The sequence below is a fragment of the Apiospora kogelbergensis genome (assembly GCF_038363985.1).
Source record: "Apiospora kogelbergensis strain CBS 113332 chromosome Unknown utg000007l_segment0_segment0, whole genome shotgun sequence".
In the NCBI taxonomy this organism is placed as follows: domain Eukaryota; kingdom Fungi; phylum Ascomycota; class Sordariomycetes; order Amphisphaeriales; family Apiosporaceae; genus Apiospora; species Apiospora kogelbergensis.
In genome coordinates, this window is record NW_027117424.1 from 1,422,588 (window position 1) to 1,444,446 (window position 21,859).

Sequence of the window (21,859 nt, forward strand, 5' to 3'; positions counted from 1 at the left end):
AGGTGTCAAATATTGATCATGCCAAGCACCGGGTGTATATGAAGTGCGTATGAAGTGCGTAGGTAATACTGAACCAGCTCGCTTCATTTAGTGGGTCGTGCCAGAATGCATCACGTGTGGTTGAGTTCTTGAACGGCGGCTTCCGTTTTGACGACCATTGATATATTGACTGTCATTCCTTGTGCATCATACATACATATATGAACATCAATGTCAGATACTCCAATAAGACTCCGCCCAGAAAGGCGCGAACCTTCAGCATTGTTGGGGCCGTCCAAGATGCCAGGCTGCTGATTACCAAATAGAATCCCTGTGCAAACTCCCGACATGCGGGGATTTGCGATGCACTTGGGTTGATCGTCCGACAACCAGATATTCAAGGAGAAGCCAGAGCGAGAGTGGCGCATCGCTCGGCTTATATGCAGCAGCGCCGCGCAGCAGTCTTACCGCATCGCAAGCCCGACACCCCTGTTGCCTGCACTGCAACTCTCGAGGCCCCATCGCGTGGAATACCCAGATTCGGGTAGCAGTAGTGAGCTCGATATTGGCGTAGTATGATCTTGTACACGAGCTTTTCGCCTGTATCAGTCTCATGCCTGATGCACTACTAGTGCTATTGTCAACAAATGTTAGCGCTCTGATTCATGGAATCAGAAACTTGCCGTTGCGTTTGCAACAGCCAGGGTATGTTGCATTTGGGGTCTACGAGATCGAAAAGCGATCTCCGCTGCACGAATTGATACACTTGCATAGCGTGGACACCAATGTCGCATCCAACCGCCATCGATGAACCCGACGGTGGGAGTGAGAGCAGCAACACCGCTCGAGGTACCGATTCGCTGCCATTCCAGCCCACGCTGGCGTGAGACCCAGTTTTGCTGAACCTGTCGGCCCGCCGAGCCGGCTCGGTAACCGGATCCCTTCGATCAACCACAATGGCACAGGACTTGTTGGCGAGCCAGCTGTTTGGTACGCCAATATGCATTAGGTCCATCTTTCAGCTGCACAAGTCCGAGGTGCATCTTATCAGCACCACTCGTACGATAATGATGCCTCAGTCTCGAAGCATTCAACGAGGGCTTGTGAGCAAGGCCCAGACGTGATGGTATCTTTCAGGAATCAGCGTATCTCAGCTGTACAGGACCCGTTACTGGTTAACAATAGGAGGAGGTCCTTTGGGAAACATATACCACTGGACCAGAATTGCCCGCCTAGCCGCATTCCACACTGACAATTAATAATAACAGGCCTGTCGTTTTAGCTAATAACCATTGTCAGAACACCCCCTTCTGCACCATACTCGGCCAGGGGCTCCGAGATTTAGCGTCGCTACCACGCAGCCAAGCCCTTCGCTGAACAGGGGTCGAGTCCTCTTCTCCGGGACTTTGGTCAAGTTCGCCCGTGACGGGGCCGGGAAACATCCCACACCCATCCTGCTGACAGAGGTCGCTACGCAATCTCGAAGCATGGCCAGATCTGGCTCAGATCGTCCTCGAGAAAGTCCAGATCAACCCGTTTCATTTAGTCCGCCCGTGTTGTCCAAGCAGCCAGGGAATTGCCGGCTTTCTATCGCCACCAACTTGATATCGTGTTGGTCTCACGTGAGCCAAGTCAGCTACCAAGACGGGATCCGGACGGACTCGATGAAACTCCAGGACCATGGCGGTTGATCCACTGTCCTGGCTTCGTCTAGGGCGTACTGTCCGTCTTGGCCGATAGGCCCTGGTGCTGTTCGCCGGTGGGGTGCTACCACGGATACAACACCCCGCTGGGCTTTATCGATGTACTATGCATGCGGCGCCTGGGGTAGTGTGCCTGTGCATTTCCGCTTGCGTGACTGGGAACCGCTCTACGGACCGCTCCTACCGATGGAGCCATTTTGTTGGACGTCGGAAGTGTAGGTAATATAGTGCCCTTTCTCTGTGAACAGATCAAATGACACTGTACAACCGTCAGAACATGCCCAGGCAGGCATCCAATATCGAACACACCCGCATCTAGTCCCCACGCCTCGCCGGTTCTGTCGAAGGCCTCAGTGATCATGAACACTGGCCCACGTTGTACCTGTATTTGGTATTCTGGGGTAGGGTGGCTGGTTTAAAATTCGACAAGGTATCATCCGTCTCGTTTCATTGATATCTCCATCATGTCACCTTGGACTCTCATGACTTAAACAAGCCGCTGTCGATATTGAGTTGTGCTGGTCTCGCTGCTCATTGGCCGTTCGGTACCAGAGCTTGCTATTGTCCACGCCCACGCCTGGCCATACGCACTGAGTGGTTCAATATAAGTCGGTAGTCACGCCTTGGGCATGTGATCTCGAAACTGTACATTGGATATAATAAGTTCAAGACATTCCAGGAAACAGGCCCATTTCTGCTTCGGCATCCCTGGCTCATACTCTCAGTCAAACACCATCTCCCTTCATCTCAACATACTTGACTTTTTTTCCTTCGGAATACCCAGACGTGACGCACGCCAAGTGTATGTCCTGGATCAATACCGAACCACCCATACACCTTTCAATATCTTATACGGTTCATAGCCCGGGTGCTTGAGTCTGTTGAAGACAGGTGACGAGACCCGACATCAAGCATGGAATATATCGAAGGACAGCAACTGAATGATGGGTTTGATCCCAATCCATCGCCGTTATCGAGTGTCGAAAGCACAACCACACCGGATACTGTATTCTCTCCCCCAGAGAGTCCTTTCCAGAAAACTCTTGGCTTCAAGGATGCAAGATCAGTTGCCCGTCACAAGCTGAGCCTCCTATCCCTGGAAGAAAAGGTATGCGTACCCATTGGTGTTGCAAGCTAAAACAGAAACTCATATCTGCAGGTGTCGCTTCTCACTGCAGCAGACTTTTGGCGAACCAAGTCTATCCCAGGCAAAACTATCCCCGCGGTCAAAACCAGTGATGGGCCGAATGGGGCTCGAGGTGGTATTTTCGTTGGTGGAACGAAGGTTTGTTCGACTGTCATCAAACATCCATCGACCTGCTGGCTGATTTGGATCTACCTCAGGCCGCCCTGTTCCCATGCGGCATATCTCTAGCAGCCACCTGGAATAAGAATCTCATCTATGAGGTCGGTCAGCATCTTGCTGACGAGGTCAAGGCAAGATCGGCTCATGTGCTCCTTGCACCAACCGTGTGCATGCACCGGCACCCACTCGGTGGCAGGAATTTTGAGTCATTCTCAGAAGATCCCCTTCTCACTGGCAAACTAGCTGCCCAGTACATCCAAGGTCTACAGTCCAAGGGCGTGGCTGCAACCATCAAGCGTCAGTGAAACCTAGCCCATTCTCAGCAATGTCAGCTAACTGGATATGCAGATTTCGTAACTAACGAACAAGAAACCCACCGATTGACGATCGATTCTGTGTTGATGGAGCGGCCCCTGAGAGAGTTGTACCTTCGGCCCTTCGAGATTGCAGTCCGAGAGGCGAACCCGTGGGCTGTGATGACCTCGTATAATTTGATCAATGGAGTTCACGCCGATATGAATGACCATACACTGAAGGATATTCTCAGGGGTGAATGGAAATATGACGGGTAAGCCGACTTCTGCCCTCTAAGTGTATACGAATAACTGAACGATCTTCTAGGACCGTGGTGTCCGATTGGGGTGGTGTTAATTCCACTGTTGAAGCAATAAAAGCCGGCTGCGACATAGAATTTCCCTACTCGGCCAAATGGCGATTCGACAAGGTTCTGAAGGCCATTAAAGACGGCCTTCTCTCGCAAGATGACATCGACCGGGCAGCAGAGAACGTCCTGACTCTGGTCGAACGCACAAGAGGAGATGACATGTCCCCGGAAGCGGAAGAGCGGGAGGATAACAGGCAAGAGACCCGAGAGCTGATTCGTGAGGCGGGAGCCCAGGGCATTACCCTGCTGAAGAATGACAACTCCGTCTTGCCTATCAACCCCAAGACGGCCAAGGTTGCCGTCATCGGACCCAATGCCAATCGCGCCATTGCAGGAGGTGGCGGCAGTGCCAGCTTGAACCCTTATTATAACACTCTACCCCTGGACAGCATCCGCGCAGCCGTTGAACACGAGGTAGTATACGCTCAGGGATGCCACATCCACAAATGGCTCCCAGTCGCATCGCCGTTTTGCACTGACAAAACAGGCAAACCTGGAGTGGCGCTTGAATGGTTCAGCGGCGACAAGTTTGAGGGCGACGTCATCGTCCAGCAAAGGAGGACGAATACAGACCTGTTTCTGTGGGACTCGGCGCCGCTGGCTCAGCTGGGACCTGAATGGTCGGCCATCGCAACGACATACCTCACTCCAACAGAAACCGGCAAACACACCATCAGTTATATGAGTGTGGGGCCTGGGAAGCTGTTCGTGGACGGGAAGCTCGCCTTGGATCTCTGGGACTGGACCGAGGAGGGCGAGGCTATGTTCGATGGGTCGATCGATTATATGGTAGACGTTGAGATGCAAGCTGGCAAGGCCGTGGAGCTGCGTGTCGAGATGACCAACGAGCTGCGTCCCATCGCGAAGCAGAAGCAGTTCAACATGACGCACAAATACGGCGGGTGCCGCATTGGTTTCAAGCAAGCCGACGCAGTCGACTACCTCCAGCAGGCCGTTGATGCTGCGAGAGAGGCCGACGTGGCGGTTGTCATTGTTGGACTCGACGCCGAATGGGAGTCCGAGGGATACGACCGAAAAACCATGGACCTTCCGTCGGATGGGAGCCAAGATCGTCTTGTAGAGGCAATTGTGAAGGCGAACCCCGTACTATTGTCGTCAACCAGTCTGGCTCTCCAGTCACCATGCCATGGGCCGATAGGGTCCCAGCCATCGTCCAAGCGTGGTACCAAGGCCAAGAAGCCGGAAATGCGCTCGCCGATGTGCTTTTCGGACTCAAAAACCCCAGTGGAAAGCTTCCAGTGAGTTCCTGTACACCACGATATCTTGAATGACGACGGCTGACTCCGTATAGACCACGTTCCCGAAGAGGATCGAAGACGCTCCCGCATACCACAACTGGCCCGGCGAGAACCTGCGAGTCGTGTACGGCGAAGGGATGTACATGGGGTACCGACACTACGACCGCACGAAGATCGCGCCTCTCTTCTCCTTCGGCCACGGCCTGTCCTACACCTCGTTCGAGTACGGCCGCGTGTCGCTCAGCCGGAAGACGCTGCGGCCCGACGCGCCGATCCACCTGGTCATGGCCGTCACCAACGTCGGGCCCGTCGCCGGGTTCGAGACGGTGCAGGTCTACATGCGCGACGAGAAGTCGGCGCTGCCGCGGCCCGAGAAGGAGCTCGTCGCCTTCGAGAAGGTCTACCTCGAGCCCGAAGAGACGAAGCACATCACGGTGCCCCTGGACAAGTACGCCGTGGGCTATTATAACGACTCGATCCCCGCTTGGATCGCCGAGGAGGGCAGCTTTCACGTGCTGGTGGGAGCCTCGTCGGCCGACATCAGGTCAGCTTGTTTTCCCCCTAACCCCCTTTCCCCGCTTCTCGCTTAATCCATTCATGTGTTTTGATTCGCTTGATGCTGACGATCCCTTCTTTGCCACAGACAACAAGCTTCCTTTGATGTCGAGGAATCTTTCGCTTGGGTGTTCTAGTCACCACTGAGCTCGTTTTATATACACAATTTTTTCCCTTGGCTTCTGCGTACGGTACACGATCTCGATGCGCTAGCAAATAGGTTACCGGCAATCATGGTATGGGATTCAGGAGTCGCAATCGGGGCTTCCAGGAGTTCTTTACGACTAGTTCATAATGGGTTGGAGCCAGAATTATTACTGACATTGGCTTGGTGCAGCACATGGTTATGCAGATAAACATTGACACAGAGATACTCTTGGGTTTCTGGTTTCGTATGCGGGCATTTCTGTCTGTTTCTTATTGAATCTAGTAATACCACTCCCACAATGGAATGCCTCACATATCGCAAGGTGTACGAATGATGTTGCAATATAGTCGTTCACGGCCAATAGCGTGGCTCGCCTATAGTTGTTCATCAAGATCGGTTAGGAACGGAACTTCCGCAGTTCCATTTCCAGGCATCTCGGGACCAAAAACGTCAATACGCCTTGCCCCCCACGATATCAGCGATCGAGAGGAATAGTGTGGGAGGAGGGAAGCGGTAGAACAAGCAGTGCTTTCATCCAACATAGCTGTCCGCTCGGTGTGTATGTAGGACCTGCGGGTTGGTGAGTGGCTTAGATAGAAATGCCGCTATGTTCACATTTATCGTTTCCAGGGGAAAGGCGCAACTGTGTGACATGACATCCTCCCATAGTTACGCAGGTGCCCCTGAAGTTTAGTTCCACGGGGAAACGACATGGCCTACCTGCTTCTTCGCATCGACCATACCATACCATCTCTGGCTTCTTATAGACACATTCGGGTCAGCATCAACACATACGACCACATGCACCTGACAACTAGGGATCCCGTCCGCTCTCCCATATATAAGCAGGTGACAGCCGGATTAGTAGTTGCGTCGGTGACGAGCAGCGAATCCCTGGTGTTGTATGTTTATTTGCGTATTGTTTTTTTTGGCTTTTTGTTTTGTTTTTCTGACGTTTCGTCCGAAGTTCTGACTTCTTGGCTTTCCTGTCGTCCCGGAATTGAGTTCTTTGACACATCGCCATCAATAACTGTTGGCTGCTGAGTGAGTTAATACTTATAGGGAAGCTCCAAAGCGGTGCATCCCCCACAGCGGGCCAGCGGTACCTGAACCAGCTATGGTGGGACCCGTGGTTATGCAGCTAATCAGCCTCGACAGTGAGGAACCCTCTTTTGTGAGATCCATCGGCCCAAAGGCCTAAAGGCACATGTAGCTCGTAGGGCCTGGTAGTGGTAGGTGTCCAGTCACCAATCAACCGATCCGTCTGGGCTTCTTCTTCCTCTAATCAAATCCATCCCTCTTCCATTGCCTTGCTGTCGTGCCTAAAGCCATATTCCGAATTCTATCGTGTCAATGGGTTTCTGCGTCGCACTTAGAAAACCATGAAGCTCCTTTAGCCGGCCCGTCGGAACCCTGAAACCCCCCAAATACCAACAATGGCGCCTGCATACGGCAGCAACAGTAATGGAGGCTACGGCCTCCCGCAACAACACCAACAACCGGGCGAGCCCAACCTCCAAGCCGTCCTCGAAGACATTGCAACCAAGGTGCAGGCCACGGCGCGACGGATACGATCGTTTTGGAATGGGCCAAACGGCGTACGCCTGCGCAATGTCACCATGCGCTTCGCCACGCTGGTCCAGCAGAACTTGGCCGCGCGCCGCCTCCTGAGCTTTCCGCATCTGCTCGTCGCTTTCTGGATGCTGCTTCTGCTGTGGGGGAGAGATGGAGCTTTGCCGCCAAAGTGAGAAGTTGCGATTGGGATCACTGGGAGAAATGGGTAAGTGACAACGATTCGCCATCTTACATGCGCCAAGTGGCCTGTCCAGGCCACCAGGAGACTTGAAGCCACGCCCGCAGTCCTGCGGGATTCCTACATGACTGCATCTCATATACTCACGTTTTCTCGCAGCCCAAAGGAGCGACACCGCACCGACTTGTCTTCGTCGCAGACCCTCAGATCATCGACCCGAAATCGTATCCTGGCCGCCCGTGGCCTATAAACCCCTGACGATGAAAATTACGGATAACTACATGCAGAGGTCATATATACAGCTACAAAAGGTGCTACAGCCAGACACAGTGTTTTTCCTGGGCGATTTGTTCGACGGCGGAAGAGAGTGGAAGACGGCGCGGGGCGATTTCCGCGACCCGGAATGGGCCAGCCGCCATCCAGCCGACGAGCGGGACTACGTCAAGCAATGGAACAAACATTATGGCGAAGACTACTGGCTTCGGGAGTATGGTCGATTTGGCGACATATTTTACAAGCATTGGCCCGCTGGTGGCTACGAACCGGGCCCGGGACAGAGAGGCAGGAAGATTATATCGAGCTTGCCTGGAAACCATGACTTAGGCTTCGGCGCAGAAGTGAAGGTGCCAGTAAGGGAAAGATTTGGAGCCTACTTTGGAGAAGGCAACAGGGTCGACGTGGTGGGAAACCATACATTTGTCTCGGTTGACACGGTCTCGCTCAGTGCCGATACCTCCTCGATCAAGGACAAGGTGGATTTAAGCCCCATCCACGGCCCGGTGAACCAGTTTCTCGACGGCGTAAAGGCGGCGAAACGACGAGCTGCAGCCAAGGAGCTGCGGTTCTGGCGTGGCGAAGTCGAGGAAGTTGCATTTAAACACAAGGTCGAAGATCTCAAGGATGCCGACTATAAGAACCCCCCGAGCCTAGACCGCGGGGAGGATGGACCAGACTTCCCGACCATTCTCCTCACCCACGTCCCGTTATATCGAGACCCAGGGACACCTTGTGGTCCTATGCGCGAACACTGGCCTCCACAGAAACCACCAAAGGGGCAGACAACACCGGTGATACCAGACCATCGGAATGCCATTAGTGTCTCATCGGGCTACCAGTACCAGAATGTGCTGAGCGAGGAGGACTCGGTCAAGCTGGTCAAAAGCATAGGTAATGTGGTCCATGCTTTCTCGGGAGACGATCATGACTATTGTGAGCTGGTACATTCGGAGCAAAAGGGCAATGTCCGCGAGATCACGGTCAAAAGCATAAGCATGGCCATGGGTGTTCCCACCCCTGGCTTTCAAATGGTGTCGTTATGGAATCCTATCGACGAGAACGGTCGCCCCTTACCGGGGGCCGGGAAGGCCACGCTCCAAACGCATCTGTGCTTGTTGCCCAAACAGCTTTCCACATATACTACATATGCTGCCCTGGGAATCCTGACATTGGTCATCCTTGTGATTCGCGCCGCCCTTGTCCCCATCTTGGGCTTGCAGCAGTTTGCGCTCAGCCCGGCCCAATATGCCAACGGAGCGGTCCTGCCTCTATTCAAGGACAAGGTCGAAGCCGACCAAGAGAGCGGGCTGGATCATCACTCCCAGTCGTCTGGAACCCCCACCACGAAACTCCTCTCGGCCAGGACCCGGGGGCGTGTCCCTTCCATTTCGTCCAACGGCATATCGCGCAGCAACTCGCGGTCCAAGGCAGCCGGCGGAGGGGGCAATGGCCGCGCATCGAGATCCGCCGCGACCCTTCACATGACGGCAAGACGGGGAGAGCGGGTGCTGGGGTAGGCTACTGGAGAGCGGCGCCGCGCTCCAAATGGCAACATACCATACAGTCGCGCGCATCGCTCATCTGGCGAGAGACGTGGACGAGCTGTTGGAGAGTCGTTTGGATGGCGATTGGCTTCTACGGCTACTTGACTTACAAGGGTTAGGAGGTAGAGTGAGTGAGACGCCGGGGGCATGCATAGTCGTTTTGTCTGGCCTTTGGATAATCAACCGCTACTTACTACGTATACCATCATCTATCTACATTACATCCGCAAGTTTTCTCTTTGACCTGATTCTGGAGTTGGGGGCAGGGTTGGCTGGTTATTCTGCATTACAGAAGTCTTAGCGAAACAAACAATGGGACTGCTTATACTTTCTGGGGTAGAAAACATTCTTCCAACTAACGTAGATAGTGATGAGAAAGAGAGGAATACCGCGTCGTTTGATTTCCCCGGCCTACCCGCATTTCGCGGTTGTCCTCAGACACGACGGGCGATTTTCCTAGTTGAAGCCAAATCAAGCTGCAAACATTACCCCTGAAGCTCACAGGCTACCCCTATTTCTAGTTTGATGATCAGAAACAAGGTACACCCAACCCAGGCATGCACGATGTGAGCAGAAAAAAGAGCATTTGACCATCCAGACAGCCGCGAAGTTGCAAGACGTCAGATAATGTATGCAGTGTTGGCTTCTTCCTTAGAGACTATTGACGAGTAATATGGAATTGCATTGCAACTTTCGTGTCGTCTTTTACTATGGAATGGTCCTTGGCAGGCTTGAACAGGGAGAAACTAAAAGGACCCAGTGCTGAATGCTAGTGTATGAGTTGATGGGTTGATGTCTCCTTTCTAGGATTCAGGGGTGACTGACTGGCGATATGATAGATAGTATGCTAGCAACCGAAGGAAGCATAGCAAGCAAAGTCCATACATTCAATACCTTCAAGTTTAGCGAGGTACAATGGGGGTAGAGGGGAAATGGTTGTTCCACCCTATGTGCCGCGTGTTTTCCTTTTTTATCATTTTTTTATATTTTCTTCTTTTCCTTTCTGGTTTCTTATCTTCTTCTTTCTTTTTCTATGTTCGAGTCGGGATGTACCGCAAAACAAACTAAGATACATCGCCATTGCTTGGGTAGGGGGCCCTAACGACAAACTCACTGATACCCCTTGGGGTTCTGCTGCCTGCAAGCTTATGCGCAGCTAGAGAGGGAGCCAGCCAGAATAGCGTATGGATCGATACACCAAGATTTTGCTTGCAAGTCGGCCTCGTGACTGAGAATGAGGCGCCGAAACAAGAAGGTGCTACAGAAAAGGGGCCCGGTCTAGTGGCCAGTCGGTGACTAGATCAAGGGGTAGGTCACACGCAGAGACATGCATCCCTTTTGCCACAGGAGTGAGGTAAGGGGGCCCAGGAAGTAGTGCGATGAGTTCGTAAGGAAATAGTACGACGTAACACTGATTCATACACAAATTCATTCAAACGCGTATAAGAAAAGCACAAGCAAGCGAAGACAAGTTGCATTCCGTAGAAATATGGGTATATCTCATTTCTCTCCCTGGCAGAATATCCCATGTCTAACTAGAACACTCGCGACGTCATGGTGGAGGACGCTTGTGATACATAAGTATGGATATCTAAACTGGCATAGAATCGTGTGTATACCATCATCCTGATCGGTCGTGGTTTTGGGACAGGGCAAGCGTCCGTGGCTGGACTGAGTGCCTCAGCAACCCCCATAAACATGAAGAACACCGACCAAATTAATATAGAATGGTAGCATTTGGTTAAAGCTGATCGCTTGTGTTGGTGAAAACCAAAACTCCGGAATTTCCTTTCCCTTTTAGGGCCTCAGGGGATATAATATAGTTAGCATAAAGGTTAGAAAAGCCCCCTCCATCTCGTTGGTATTTCGATAGACATGGCTCTTGAAAGCTTTCCCATATCCCATAGAATTTCACTCATTGCGTTTCCCCATGTAATGATGAATAATCCGAACCATCCAAAGTTTCCCAATGTGACCTAAACTCCGTACGTCAAAACTCCAACGCTGGTAAAAACCCGGCCCATAATCGCATGTCGGGCGGTCTACATAGCAGCGCCCACAAAACCCCTGGAGTGATCCGTAATCCGTCGGGCAAAAAAGCGATAGTATAAGTAATCAAAATCAATCCTGCCGCCTCGTCATCGCCGTCGAGGGGCAGCAGGCCGCAAAATATATATGTCAAGGCGTATAGAGCCTTCAATAGCTGAAATCGACATTGCCCAGGCCCATCTGTTGTATCGCCTTGTCTTGTTGTGTCATGTTTCCGCCATTGGCTGTCGAGTCTGTCTCATTTGTTTGGTCCGTCGAGATGCTGTCCGCAGCACTCGACCCTGTCATCGAGGGTTGAAGTTCATGCTCTGTCGGCGGTATCCCGCTGTCCGCAAAACCTTCGTCGCGTAGCTGCTGGAAGCTCCAGCTCGGCTCAAACCCTTTACTGTTCCAAGCATGGTCAATGCGCTCATACATCTCATCAATCTGTTCCAGACTGATCTTGCTGGTCTCGTACACCATGCAATACACAAAGAGACCGGCGAGAACGCAGAATGCGCCCCAAACGTAGAAGACCTTGGGGCCCAAATCAGCATAGCCAGCACCCGACCCAATGATGTACGGTGTGCCATATGCGATCCCGAAGTTCAACAGCCAATTGGAGGCTGTCGTGACGGACATGGCCTTGGCTCGAACCTTGAGGGGGTAGATCTCGGCAGTGACAACCCAGCACACAGGCCCCCACGACGCAGCGTAGAAGAAAACGAAGAACATGACGAAGACGATCAGGATCTTGCTGGAGGAGGTGGACACCTCGTTGGTGCTGGGGCTGCCGACAGCGGAGGAGTAAATAGCGATGATCATTTGACACAGCGACATGCCTACTGCGCCGACCAGGAGTAAGTTCCGCCTTCCCCATGTTTCGACCACAAACAGCCCCGGGATGGTAGAGACAACGTTGACAATATTGGTAATGAGGGCGATGAGGAAAGGGCTGTCTATGCCGGCACCATGGAAGAAACTGGTCCCATAGTACATGATGAAATTGATGCCTGTCAACTGTTGTAGCATCTGCAAACCGCAACCTGTGAGCGTCCGACGGCCGAGGTGTGGGGCGCCTAGTAAAATGTCGCGATACGAATCAGGACCAAGTGTGAGTTCGTAGTCGTGGTTCGCTTGGATCTCGGCCAGCTCTTCCACAAGAGCAGGATGCGTAATGTCGAGTCGTCGTAAGCGACTAAGTGATAATGCGGCGGCTTCGTTCTTGCCGCACTTGATGAGGTACCGGGGCGTCTCGGGCAATACCATGATGCCCACTACCAGAACACAGGCCCATGTCAATTGGAGGCCCATCGGAATTCGGTACGCGGCTGCTCCCTTGATGCTTTGGGTCCCGATGTTGACAATCGAAGCGCCCAGAAGACCAAGCGTGATGGACAATTGGTAGGCACAGACCAGAGTGCCTCGAATCCATTTGGGGGCCATTTCGGATTGGTAGAGCGGCACGAGCAGCGACACAGCTCCAACGCCTACTCCAGCAAAAAGCCTATTGCATACTGTCAATAACGTATCCTGTTTTCCAGCCGTCAATATTCCGAACGTACCGGCCCACCAAAAGCATCGGGATGGCGTCGGCGCAGACTTGAAATATGACGCCGAAGCAGAAGACCCCAACGGCAATGAGAAGCGATATTCGACGTCCTAACTTGTCGGCGGCCGGGGCTGCGAGTAATGAACCAACAAAGGTCCCTACACTCAGGATTGCAACTATTATGGCGATGTGAGGTGGTGATATGGCAGGAGTGTCGTCATGGTTGGCGTCGAGGTAACCGTTATTGAATTGTTTTACGAATGATTTCATGACCAGGATCCCATTAATCGTCCTATGATTCGGGAGAGAATCCAAGGATTAGTATTGCACGATTCACTCCGACCGCAAAAGCGCGTTGTGGGACGCTGGTTGTTGTTGAAGGCTCACCCAGTATCGTATCCGAACAGGAGACCACCGGTGGCGACGAACAGGCCGATCATGATGGCCGGGGCCGAAGAGCCGGCGACATTGTCGGGTTTCTGCCAGCCCATGGCTATCGCCATGGTGAAGGGATGTGCGACGTCAGGCCAGCGTGGCTGATGGTATATCGAGGTCGAGAGGGAAAGGGTTGTTTCGTGGAATTGGAAAGGTCGACGTTGAAATTTGCGGGTTCTTCATCAACCGCACCGATAGAGGATAGAGATGTGATTGATTGATAGATACAGTCACGTAGGGAGTGGGTAATAATAGAAAGAGTTCCGGAGTGGAGAAGGAGCGATATCGAACGAGGGAAAAGGCGGGAGAACTTGGGAAAAGAAGGGCAGAGATCAGCGCGCCGAGTGCTGGGGGGCTGCTGCTGGGGGGTGGGAATCAGTTCGGAGAACACCCTCAGCAGCCTGCCCAGTGCCAAGGGATGATGGCGTTCTATTGGCCTGCCGGCCAGCCATGCTCCTGGGCACGCTTAAGCGAGTGCAGTGAGTGCAGCCAGCAGACGTGAGCGATGCCATGTTTGGCGAAGACAAGAAGACGCCAGAGCCACTAGTGGTAGCCTACTGGCCTGCTGGCTCACCACCCATTCCCAGCCGGCTCGACTGTCTCTGCCCTTTTCCAACCCGTCCACCCGTCTTGCCGTCCTAGGTCAAGTGCGACATCAGCCAGTCAGCCGTTCCACCGTTCTGGTGTCTGGGCAGGGAAAGCAAGAAGAATGAGAGGGAAAAATCGCCATGACTTGTATGTCGCGTCGGGCTGTCAGGGGGGAGAGGTAAAGATCGTCATCATGCCATCTCAACAATCGATTGCAACAGTGTCCCAATAAAGGCCCAGACCGACGACGGAGGGCCGCTGTGAACTTACAGCTTATGATTACGGTTACCTTTGGTGGTCGTCTTGGTGGCTGGCCGACTTCTCACGAATGCAAGCATCTAAGGGTTAAGGGTAAGCAAGCAAGCCAGGTGTGGTTGTCTGCCCGGCTTATCGTCGTGGAAAGGAGAGACAATCGTCCCTTCTTTGGGCAGCTCGATAGACATATTCCTCCACAGGTTCCTCTTCCAGTAGATGACCAGCACAGGGAGCCCTCGGACATGCCAACCAACCGGCATCCCCAGACGCCTGAAGGAGGGGATGAGGAAGGATCCGAACCCATGTGCCTTGTTCCAGTGCGTACTGCAGTGTGCTTCTGGCTGTAGGGTCCGCGTCCTACCTGGGATGGATAATTCGAGTGCGGGATTGCTGTGCGCAATTGGTTGTACAATACCGTCGTGGTGATGGGTGTTGCTTGCTTGAAAAAAGTAAATGGCATTCCGCCCACCGCCCCAACTGCCAACCTAGTGGTGGTAGAGATCGAGCGACACTAGCCTAGCTAGCTTATTGAGACCAACCCAAGACTATTCATGCTGGGCAGGCTGCGTGCATGCGTAGAGAGAGAGACAACCAACAGCACGCTAGAGTGGGCAATGGAGAAAGATTGAAAAGAGGGTGCATGTGGAACGTCAGCCGCTGCTCAGCTGAATGCCACCCATAATCCAGAGTCTGTCTCCCGTCCGAGGCCGTTCTGCAGTTGTTGTTCTTTTTTTTTCTTGTCGTCGCTCGTGCTTTCTCTCTTTGCGGAGGCGGAAGGAATCAAATGCTCACAAGTGAATAAGCAAATAAACACACATACAAAGCCGGATCAAAAGCTCATTCATCCAACTTGACTTGATCGTTTGAACCTTTGATCACAAGGCGATTGCGGGGAAGGGTGTGTGGAGAAAACCCCCAAGGGATTCCCAGTAATTTCATCGAGCATAGAGTGGACTGAACTGATATCCTTCTCCCAGGCTTGCCCTACACGTGTAACCCAGCCGGAATTGAAATGCATCGCGAGGTTCGTCGCCACTACTCACCCGTCATCATAGTGGCAGGCTCTGCTTTATTTCCCAATCACCGCCACGTCCAGTATGCCACGTTGAGTATACTCTGCGCTTCCAGTACGCAATGGCCAGTACGAGAAGGTGCGTGTGGACGACTGTGCCGTCTCGGGGCTCGGCCAACTTCGACCGCCGGGAGCTCCGGGAAGATCTGCATGTAGAAGGGCCAACTAAAGGCACCGGGCTGTTCGAGTGAATAGCCTAGGTTAGCCTGGCATCCAACACCAGGTGCCAGGCCTACATGTATCTCTATCCAGATGCGGTGATAGGGGCCCAACCAACCAACCAACTCCTTGTGGTTGCCCTAATGGGACATTTCCCTGTCCACAAAGGCGTCCCTAAAAGCAACCCCCCAAGACCGGATGAGGGTGTTACCGGATATCACTTACTTCAACGAGTGGGCACGCCGCATCCTTACGACGGGTTGATGGCTTGAATCGATGTCTGGGCAAACTCACTCGGCACCCTACGTACGGGTTGGCTGAACCCCATGATTGGGCCCCCAGGGGAGGGAATCACCGTTCATCGGCATCCCGCAGTGCCACCTACCCAGGCAGCCAATTGGAACCGGCCCATCTAGCCTATGCGTACGCACAAACTCGGGCCCCTTTTTGGTAGTGATAACGTAAGTTGAAGCCAACTCGTCTACCACTGTATACGTACGCTCGTTTATCCGCTGAGAAGGATTAGGTCTAATGGGGAGTTATTATTGTTTGTCGTACTTCAAAGGCTAGCATGCTGCGATGCGCTGGGGGTTGAAAAAAAGGAAACACAATGGATGGGAACACAATGCTGGTGGTAGCAAGCGCCCGAGGCGCTTTTAGTGCAACACCATCATGCAACGACTCACAGGATTTCCCGTCCCGTCCGTCCTTTTGAACCCCCACGCCAACGATGCTCCCGAGGTATCGCAGCCGGCCCATACAGCAGAAGATGTGAGGAATGTCTTCAACGGGCAAGTAAGACGCAAGAGGGGGCCAGAAAGAGGGTGGAAATGATCATACGCAAGCAACCTTGCTTTTCTCTCAGTCACAACGCCCAATACAATGACAATAGCGCTGAGATATATCGAAATCTACCCGTACATCCATTGTGTGAATTAGACGTCTTGGCGGTCTAACCGATTAATACGTGAATACCCTTAGTAAATGATGCATTATATTTGGGTTAGGGTCAACTCGTGCTTCGGATAGGAGTTTGTGAGACTACGTAGTTCAGGCCATAGGAAGGGCAATCAGCCAGGCTGCTGTGTCACCTTCCCTTCTAATGAAGCCAAGCGATAAAGGAATTGCTGAAATTTTGTAGGTCATGTCCATTGGCCCGATCTTCAGACATGTTGCGCCAGCCCCGTAAGCCTTGAGAGTACAAACATTCACATTCTTTAGGCACGTACTATGAATAAGCGGCTGACTTCTAGATTGGACCGCCAAGACGTCTAATACACACAATGGATGTACGGGTAGATTTCGATATATCTCAGCGCTATTGTCATTACCGTGGACTATGGATTTCTTCCTCTGGTGCCACAAAAGTTACCAGAGGAGAGAAGATAGAGGAATTCGACAATTATAATCTGGCTGCCATTGGTAAACCCAACCGGTAGGTGTCAGGAAGCAAAACTCCGCGGCTCAGGCGCCTTGCCATTAACGCTACTACGGTATACTAGTATGAGGAGAAAGCAATGTGAAAGGGCGAGGGAGGCTTCAAATGGCAGGAGAGCCGTCGCCGGGGCCGGAGAGATTGTCAACAGTTCTCTGTTTAACTTCCATGCCCGAAACTTGAAGGCAACGACCAGCCGTGTCTTGGAATACCTACGTAAACTGAACTTATTCACGAGTCTTTTCGGTATATTCCTTGAAATCAGGCCACTGTATATTACCACCCTAAAAATATGGAGGCGTTCTTAAGACTTAACCGATAAACATGTAAACGATACAACCTAACAGCTAACAACGACAAGACGGCGGTGAAAGACGGGTCCCGTCCTGGCTTGTTCTCTTGCTCGTGTGTACGAGGCAAAGTGAGTCCTCCGGAGAAGAGCTTTAAGTGTATCATTGACGATCTATCAGAGTCCATAATCTTGTGGAGTCACTGTTGGTAAATAAGGGGTCAAATTTACATAATGTAGAGACGGGCGACCAAGCAACAAAAGATCGAACGAGCAATTAGAAGCATGTTCATGCTTTGATTGATATTATGTAAATGCCGGGAAAGGCCGGGCGCATTTACATAATGCGATATTGTACTTTCATGTTAGTTTGGATCATACGTCTGGGAAGGAATCAAGGGCAGGGTGCTGGATGCGTGCACATGGTTGAGTCAGAATAGACAAGATCATAAGCGACAAATTTCGCGTAATAATGCGATTGAGACTATAGGGTACAATTTCATTCGACAAGACCAAAGTACGCCAGGTATTTTGTTGGAGCAGAGGCTCATAGTAACCCTCTCCATGGGCTGCAACGTTCAGGATGCGCCATAAAACACCGAGTAACATCCTACACTTGGCAACAACAACGCGAAATGAAGGGGTATCTAGATCTCAAGGGTAGGCTTCTGGCCCTTGACACGCCCTATCACCTGCTGAGGCGCATACTTGGGGATGACCTCGTCGTCGTGCAGCATTTCGAACTCCTCAGTGGCATCCCGACCCATGAAATTCATGATAGCCTGAGGACCACCTGGGTGCTCTTCGAGCCAGTCTGAGAGGTCCATTACGACGCCCTTGACGACAACCCAAAGGTCTTCCTTCTTGTTGTGCTTGGCAACCTCTTCCATGGTGAACTCCTTCTGTGGAATCTCGAACTTCTTCGGGTTCTGAGGCTTCGAGGCAGTCTGAGAAGACTTGCCAGCATCAGCCTTAGGACTGGGACCAGCGGCACTTGTCAATTGGCCAACAGTCGGTGAAGATGCTGCGGCATCACCACCCCATGATACACTGAGGCGACCCGGCTGCGAAGGATCGATGTGCAGTGAAATCTGACCAAGACGTTCTGCAGCACCACCTGCAGCACCAGAAAGTGCCTGTTGGAACAAGTAGTTGCTGGCAGTGTCACCGGCAACACGTCCATAGACAACGCAACCCAACAGCGAGGAGCCACCAAGTCTGTTGGCACCGTGGACTCCACCAGCAAGCTCACCACAAGCAAACAAGCCTTCAAACGGCTGCTGCTGTTGGTTCAGGACCTGGGCCTTGTCGTTAATTTCAATACCACCCATGGTAAAGTGAAGAACCGGCTCCATGACAGCAACATGGAAGTCATCGTTGACATCTAAGGGTCCGTTGTGGAAAAACTTCTTGCCCCAGGGGTCCTTCTGCTTGCCATCAGCGATGGCATTGTACGTGGTGAAGGTCTTCTGGAGATGGTCAGGTGAGCAGCCAATTTCCTTGGCAAGCTCCTTTCCAGTCATCTTCTTCATCAAACCACGGCCGGAGTAGTGACGGGTGTGGAAATCAAGGACGTTGGATGCCTTCGAGTTCAGGATCAGTCGAACAGGGAACTTGTTTTTCTCCTTCTCCTTCCACATCATACCAGAGACATAGTCTCGGTGGCCCAGCTCATCGCAGAATCGATCGCCGTCGCCGTTGAGCAACAGACCACCCTCGCCACGCAAAGCCTCGGCGGCCAAGAACTTCCACTTGGAGCCAGGGTCCTTGGGGTCAACCAGACCTGTAGGGTGGACTTGAACTTTGTCCATGTCAATACCGTTGCCGCCAATGGCCATGACCATCTTCTGGCCATCACCGGTGGCGTGCGTGCCGTTGGTGGTAGCAAGCCCATAGGTATCGGGGCGATGCTTCTTGAGCAGCGAGGTTTCAGTGAAATCGGCCGCGTAGCCACCAGTGGCCAAGACGACGGGGCCGTCTACCGTAGCACTCTCGCCGTTGCATTCGTATGTGACACCGGTGATCTTGTTGCCCTCCTTGTTCAAGCTAGTAACCCGTGCCTTCTTGATGATCTGGACTCGCTCGGGCTCGTTCTCGGCGAGTTCTTCGATACGCTGCATAAGAGCATAGGTGATGGCCATGCCGGGGAACTTGGCATCATGTCCTCTGTGGGTTCTGGGCTGGGAGTGGCCGCTATTCAGGGGCTCGTTAGCAAAATCCAAGATTTTCGGCAACCATGACCAGAACATACCCAAGCCGTGAAACCAGAGTTAGGTCCAAGTTGAACACGTCCTGCAACCACTCGACAGCCGCGGCAGACTTGTAGGTCAGAACCTTGATCAAATCGGGTCTCGCCTTGTCCCGGGCTGACTTGAGGGTATCGTCGTAGAACTGCTTCACGCTGTCGGCTATCTTGTTGTCGACCTGCGTCCTCGTCAACGCGCCGTTGATTCCCGACGTCGCCTTAGTAGAATTTCCGCCTTGGAAACTGCGGTTTTTGTTAGCATCGTGAAGGTTGATCGAAGGAGTCTTGGGGGTCATAGATATCATGAGCGTACCTGCGGAGGCGGAAATGTCAGTATAAGTCGAAACTTAGCGAGTTTTAGGCGTTGGTAAAGATGAACGTACGCTTGCTTTTCCAGAACCACTACATTACCACCAGCTAGGTAGATTGTATGCGCAGCACTGAGGCCGGCCACTGTGGTGTTGTCAGCTTCGTTCACGATCATATGGCTATGGCGACCGCCAATGACGAGGGAACTTACAACCGCCGCCAACGACCACTACGCGAGGTGCCATGGTCAAATTCGATGTGAAATGCTGCAAAAGGACAGGGTAGTGGTGATAGATGAATGAAAAAGGTCGTGAGAATGGGTATGAGGATGAGGTTTAGGAATGCCGCAGTTGGTGGTATTTACGTCTATGGGGCGAGCGCCCAGAATGCTGACATGGTTATGCGACTCTGGGCCGAGGATGCTTCCAGTGGACTAACCACTAACCGAATAGCCCGAGGGGTGGTCCCACTAGAATAACAAGTCGTTGAACTCTACTCCAGGGCCCACAGCCGCATACCAGAACGAACATGAAAGAATGCATTGTTCACTGTACCAAGCCGACGACTCGGACCAGGGGCGACTTGATTCAGATGATGTCTGTTTTCTGTTGTACATCTACGCGTGGGCTCAAACCAGTCCGGGGCTCTCTTTGACCTGGCGGCCTGGCCTGCCTCCTTCGCGGCATGAGGCCACTGGTAGGAGCAGATGCCTCGGTACCAGGTACATGTACCCACCTGTCCACAATTCAAATCAGTTGCCGGTGATTGGATAACTTATGATATCGGATTCTCGCATGTTTTAAAAGGGTGAAACGAACGTGCAATACACTGATCATGCCGGCATCACCGGAAAGTGCAAAACGCGGATGCGTGTATACTCGAGGGAGATGCGCAAGCAGTTTTGACATGTGATGATGATGGATAGGCCATGGAAGCATTGCAGTACGTCTGGTCTCGCCGTACGCGCATCTGTTACATGCTTGATTTCCCCAGGATCTTCAAATGCGCGCCGCCCCCTTTTTGCCCCAAGGACCCGCACCTGGGGAAGGCCGCGCTGGTTGGCGGCGCGGCAGCTGACACGGCTTGCGTTGTAGCAGCTGATGGCGGGAAGATCACGGGGTCCAAAGCCATAGTCGTGTAGTGGTATTACTGAGACGACATTCCCATCTGACATGTGAATGCCTCTTCGTTTATTTGTCATATTTCCCCCTCCTCTACAGAGGTTGTTATTACGTATATAATAGAATTCAATTTATTATTAATTTCTATTTTCTTAACGTATTCTACTTAGAATAATATAAGAATTTAACTTATTTTCTAATAATTTTATATCTTCTTTAAGAAGAGCCTGGGTTTTCTTTAATAGTTAGGTGTAGGATCCTTGTGAAATACTGTATCGCAATAGTGCTAGAAAGGCCCAGAGCTGTGGGAGAGTCTAGATACATGCCTTATTTAGTAAAAGTTTGGCGAACTTTTCGGCATGTTTGGATGCCTTGCGTTTAGTCCCAACGTCGTTCTATATTTTCATGATACCTTTCTCTCTCTCTCATATCTGTGATCACGTTGCAGAGCCCCCTCGATCACTCCATATCCTTGGTATGGGCATTTGGAAGTCTGAACTAACGTCCGCGTAACGTTTCCCCAGACTGGCCTTTCCACTTCTACTTCGCTTGGATAGATAGATTGATGTTAAAAGCTGGTCACCTGACGTGCACCTTGGGCTTCCTATACCCGCAGCCCCGAATAGGTTAGCCGTCCATCTTCGTCCTTACATAACCAGTAGCTATCCGGGCCAACGTGGTCGAAGTGGAGAGGTTGGGGATCGAAGCGAGAACCTTTTCTGGGTGTCCAATGACACTAAAGGCTTCTAAGGCACTCAAATCGGATAACGCCGCTATAATTGCCTTGCCGTCGGCCTTCTGCAAGCTCTACCTCGAAGGTCGTCATTTGAGAGGCAAGTAGCACTGTCTGCAGACATCTTCGATCGTGATGGGCCTTTGGCGATTCTGGTGAGGTACTTTCGTTAGCGAGAGGTGAACTGGGATTCTTGGTTTGGGACTATGAGGTCTTGCCAGGTCGAAAAATGTCAAGATACGGGGAAGAGCGTGTCAAGAAGAATGGGGGTTATGTCAAGGAAGAAGAATAAATGGCGAATTCGAACGATACAGCATCCCAAGAGAAATGGAAAGATATCTATAAATAACTGAATATCGATAATTGTTTGTTTCTCGTCCTTAATTTACAATAATGGTTCTCCTGTCTATTTCCTTCAATTGTTGGGTCATTTCTCCTCAGTAGGTGGTAG

At 52.0% G+C, this 21,859-nt stretch overlaps 5 protein-coding genes across 5 annotated transcripts; 3 read left to right on the plus strand and 2 right to left on the minus strand.

Moving 5' to 3' along the window:
* Positions 1–2,595: 2,595 nt before the first annotated feature.
* On the plus strand, positions 2,596–5,501 carry PG998_010805 (uncharacterized protein; the record flags this gene model as incomplete). The annotated part of the gene is made up of 7 exons (XM_066877621.1): positions 2,596–2,790; positions 2,842–2,967; positions 3,027–3,285; positions 3,337–3,556; positions 3,610–4,729; positions 4,777–4,911; positions 4,965–5,501. The coding sequence occupies 7 exons, from the start codon at positions 2,596–2,598 to the stop codon at positions 5,499–5,501; spliced, it is 2,592 nt and encodes an 863-aa protein (XP_066726675.1).
* A 1,549-nt stretch (positions 5,502–7,050) lies between these two features.
* Positions 7,051–9,160, plus strand: PG998_010806 (cell division control protein; the record flags this gene model as incomplete). The annotated part of the gene is made up of 2 exons (XM_066877622.1): positions 7,051–7,358; positions 7,567–9,160. 2 exons carry the CDS (start codon positions 7,051–7,053, stop codon positions 9,158–9,160), a joined length of 1,902 nt encoding a protein of 633 aa, XP_066726676.1.
* Positions 9,161–11,383: 2,223 nt separating this feature from the next.
* Positions 11,384–13,375, minus strand: PG998_010807 (uncharacterized protein; the record flags this gene model as incomplete). Its single annotated transcript, XM_066877623.1, has 3 exons — positions 13,155–13,375; positions 12,781–13,059; positions 11,384–12,722 (listed from the first exon to the last, which is right to left on the minus strand). The coding sequence occupies exons 1-3, from the start codon at positions 13,268–13,270 to the stop codon at positions 11,384–11,386; spliced, it is 1,734 nt and encodes a 577-aa protein (XP_066726677.1). The 5' UTR covers positions 13,271–13,375.
* A 4,272-nt stretch (positions 13,376–17,647) lies between these two features.
* Positions 17,648–19,799, minus strand: PG998_010808 (FAD binding domain-containing protein; the record flags this gene model as incomplete). The annotated part of the gene is made up of 4 exons (XM_066877624.1): positions 17,648–19,193; positions 19,252–19,488; positions 19,629–19,698; positions 19,766–19,799. The coding sequence occupies 4 exons, from the start codon at positions 19,797–19,799 to the stop codon at positions 17,648–17,650; spliced, it is 1,887 nt and encodes a 628-aa protein (XP_066726678.1).
* Positions 19,800–20,482: 683 nt separating this feature from the next.
* Positions 20,483–20,695, plus strand: PG998_010809 (uncharacterized protein; the record flags this gene model as incomplete). Its single annotated transcript, XM_066877625.1, has 1 exon — positions 20,483–20,695. The coding sequence occupies one exon, from the start codon at positions 20,483–20,485 to the stop codon at positions 20,693–20,695; it is 213 nt and encodes a 70-aa protein (XP_066726679.1).
* Between the last annotated feature and the right edge of the window lie 1,164 nt (positions 20,696–21,859).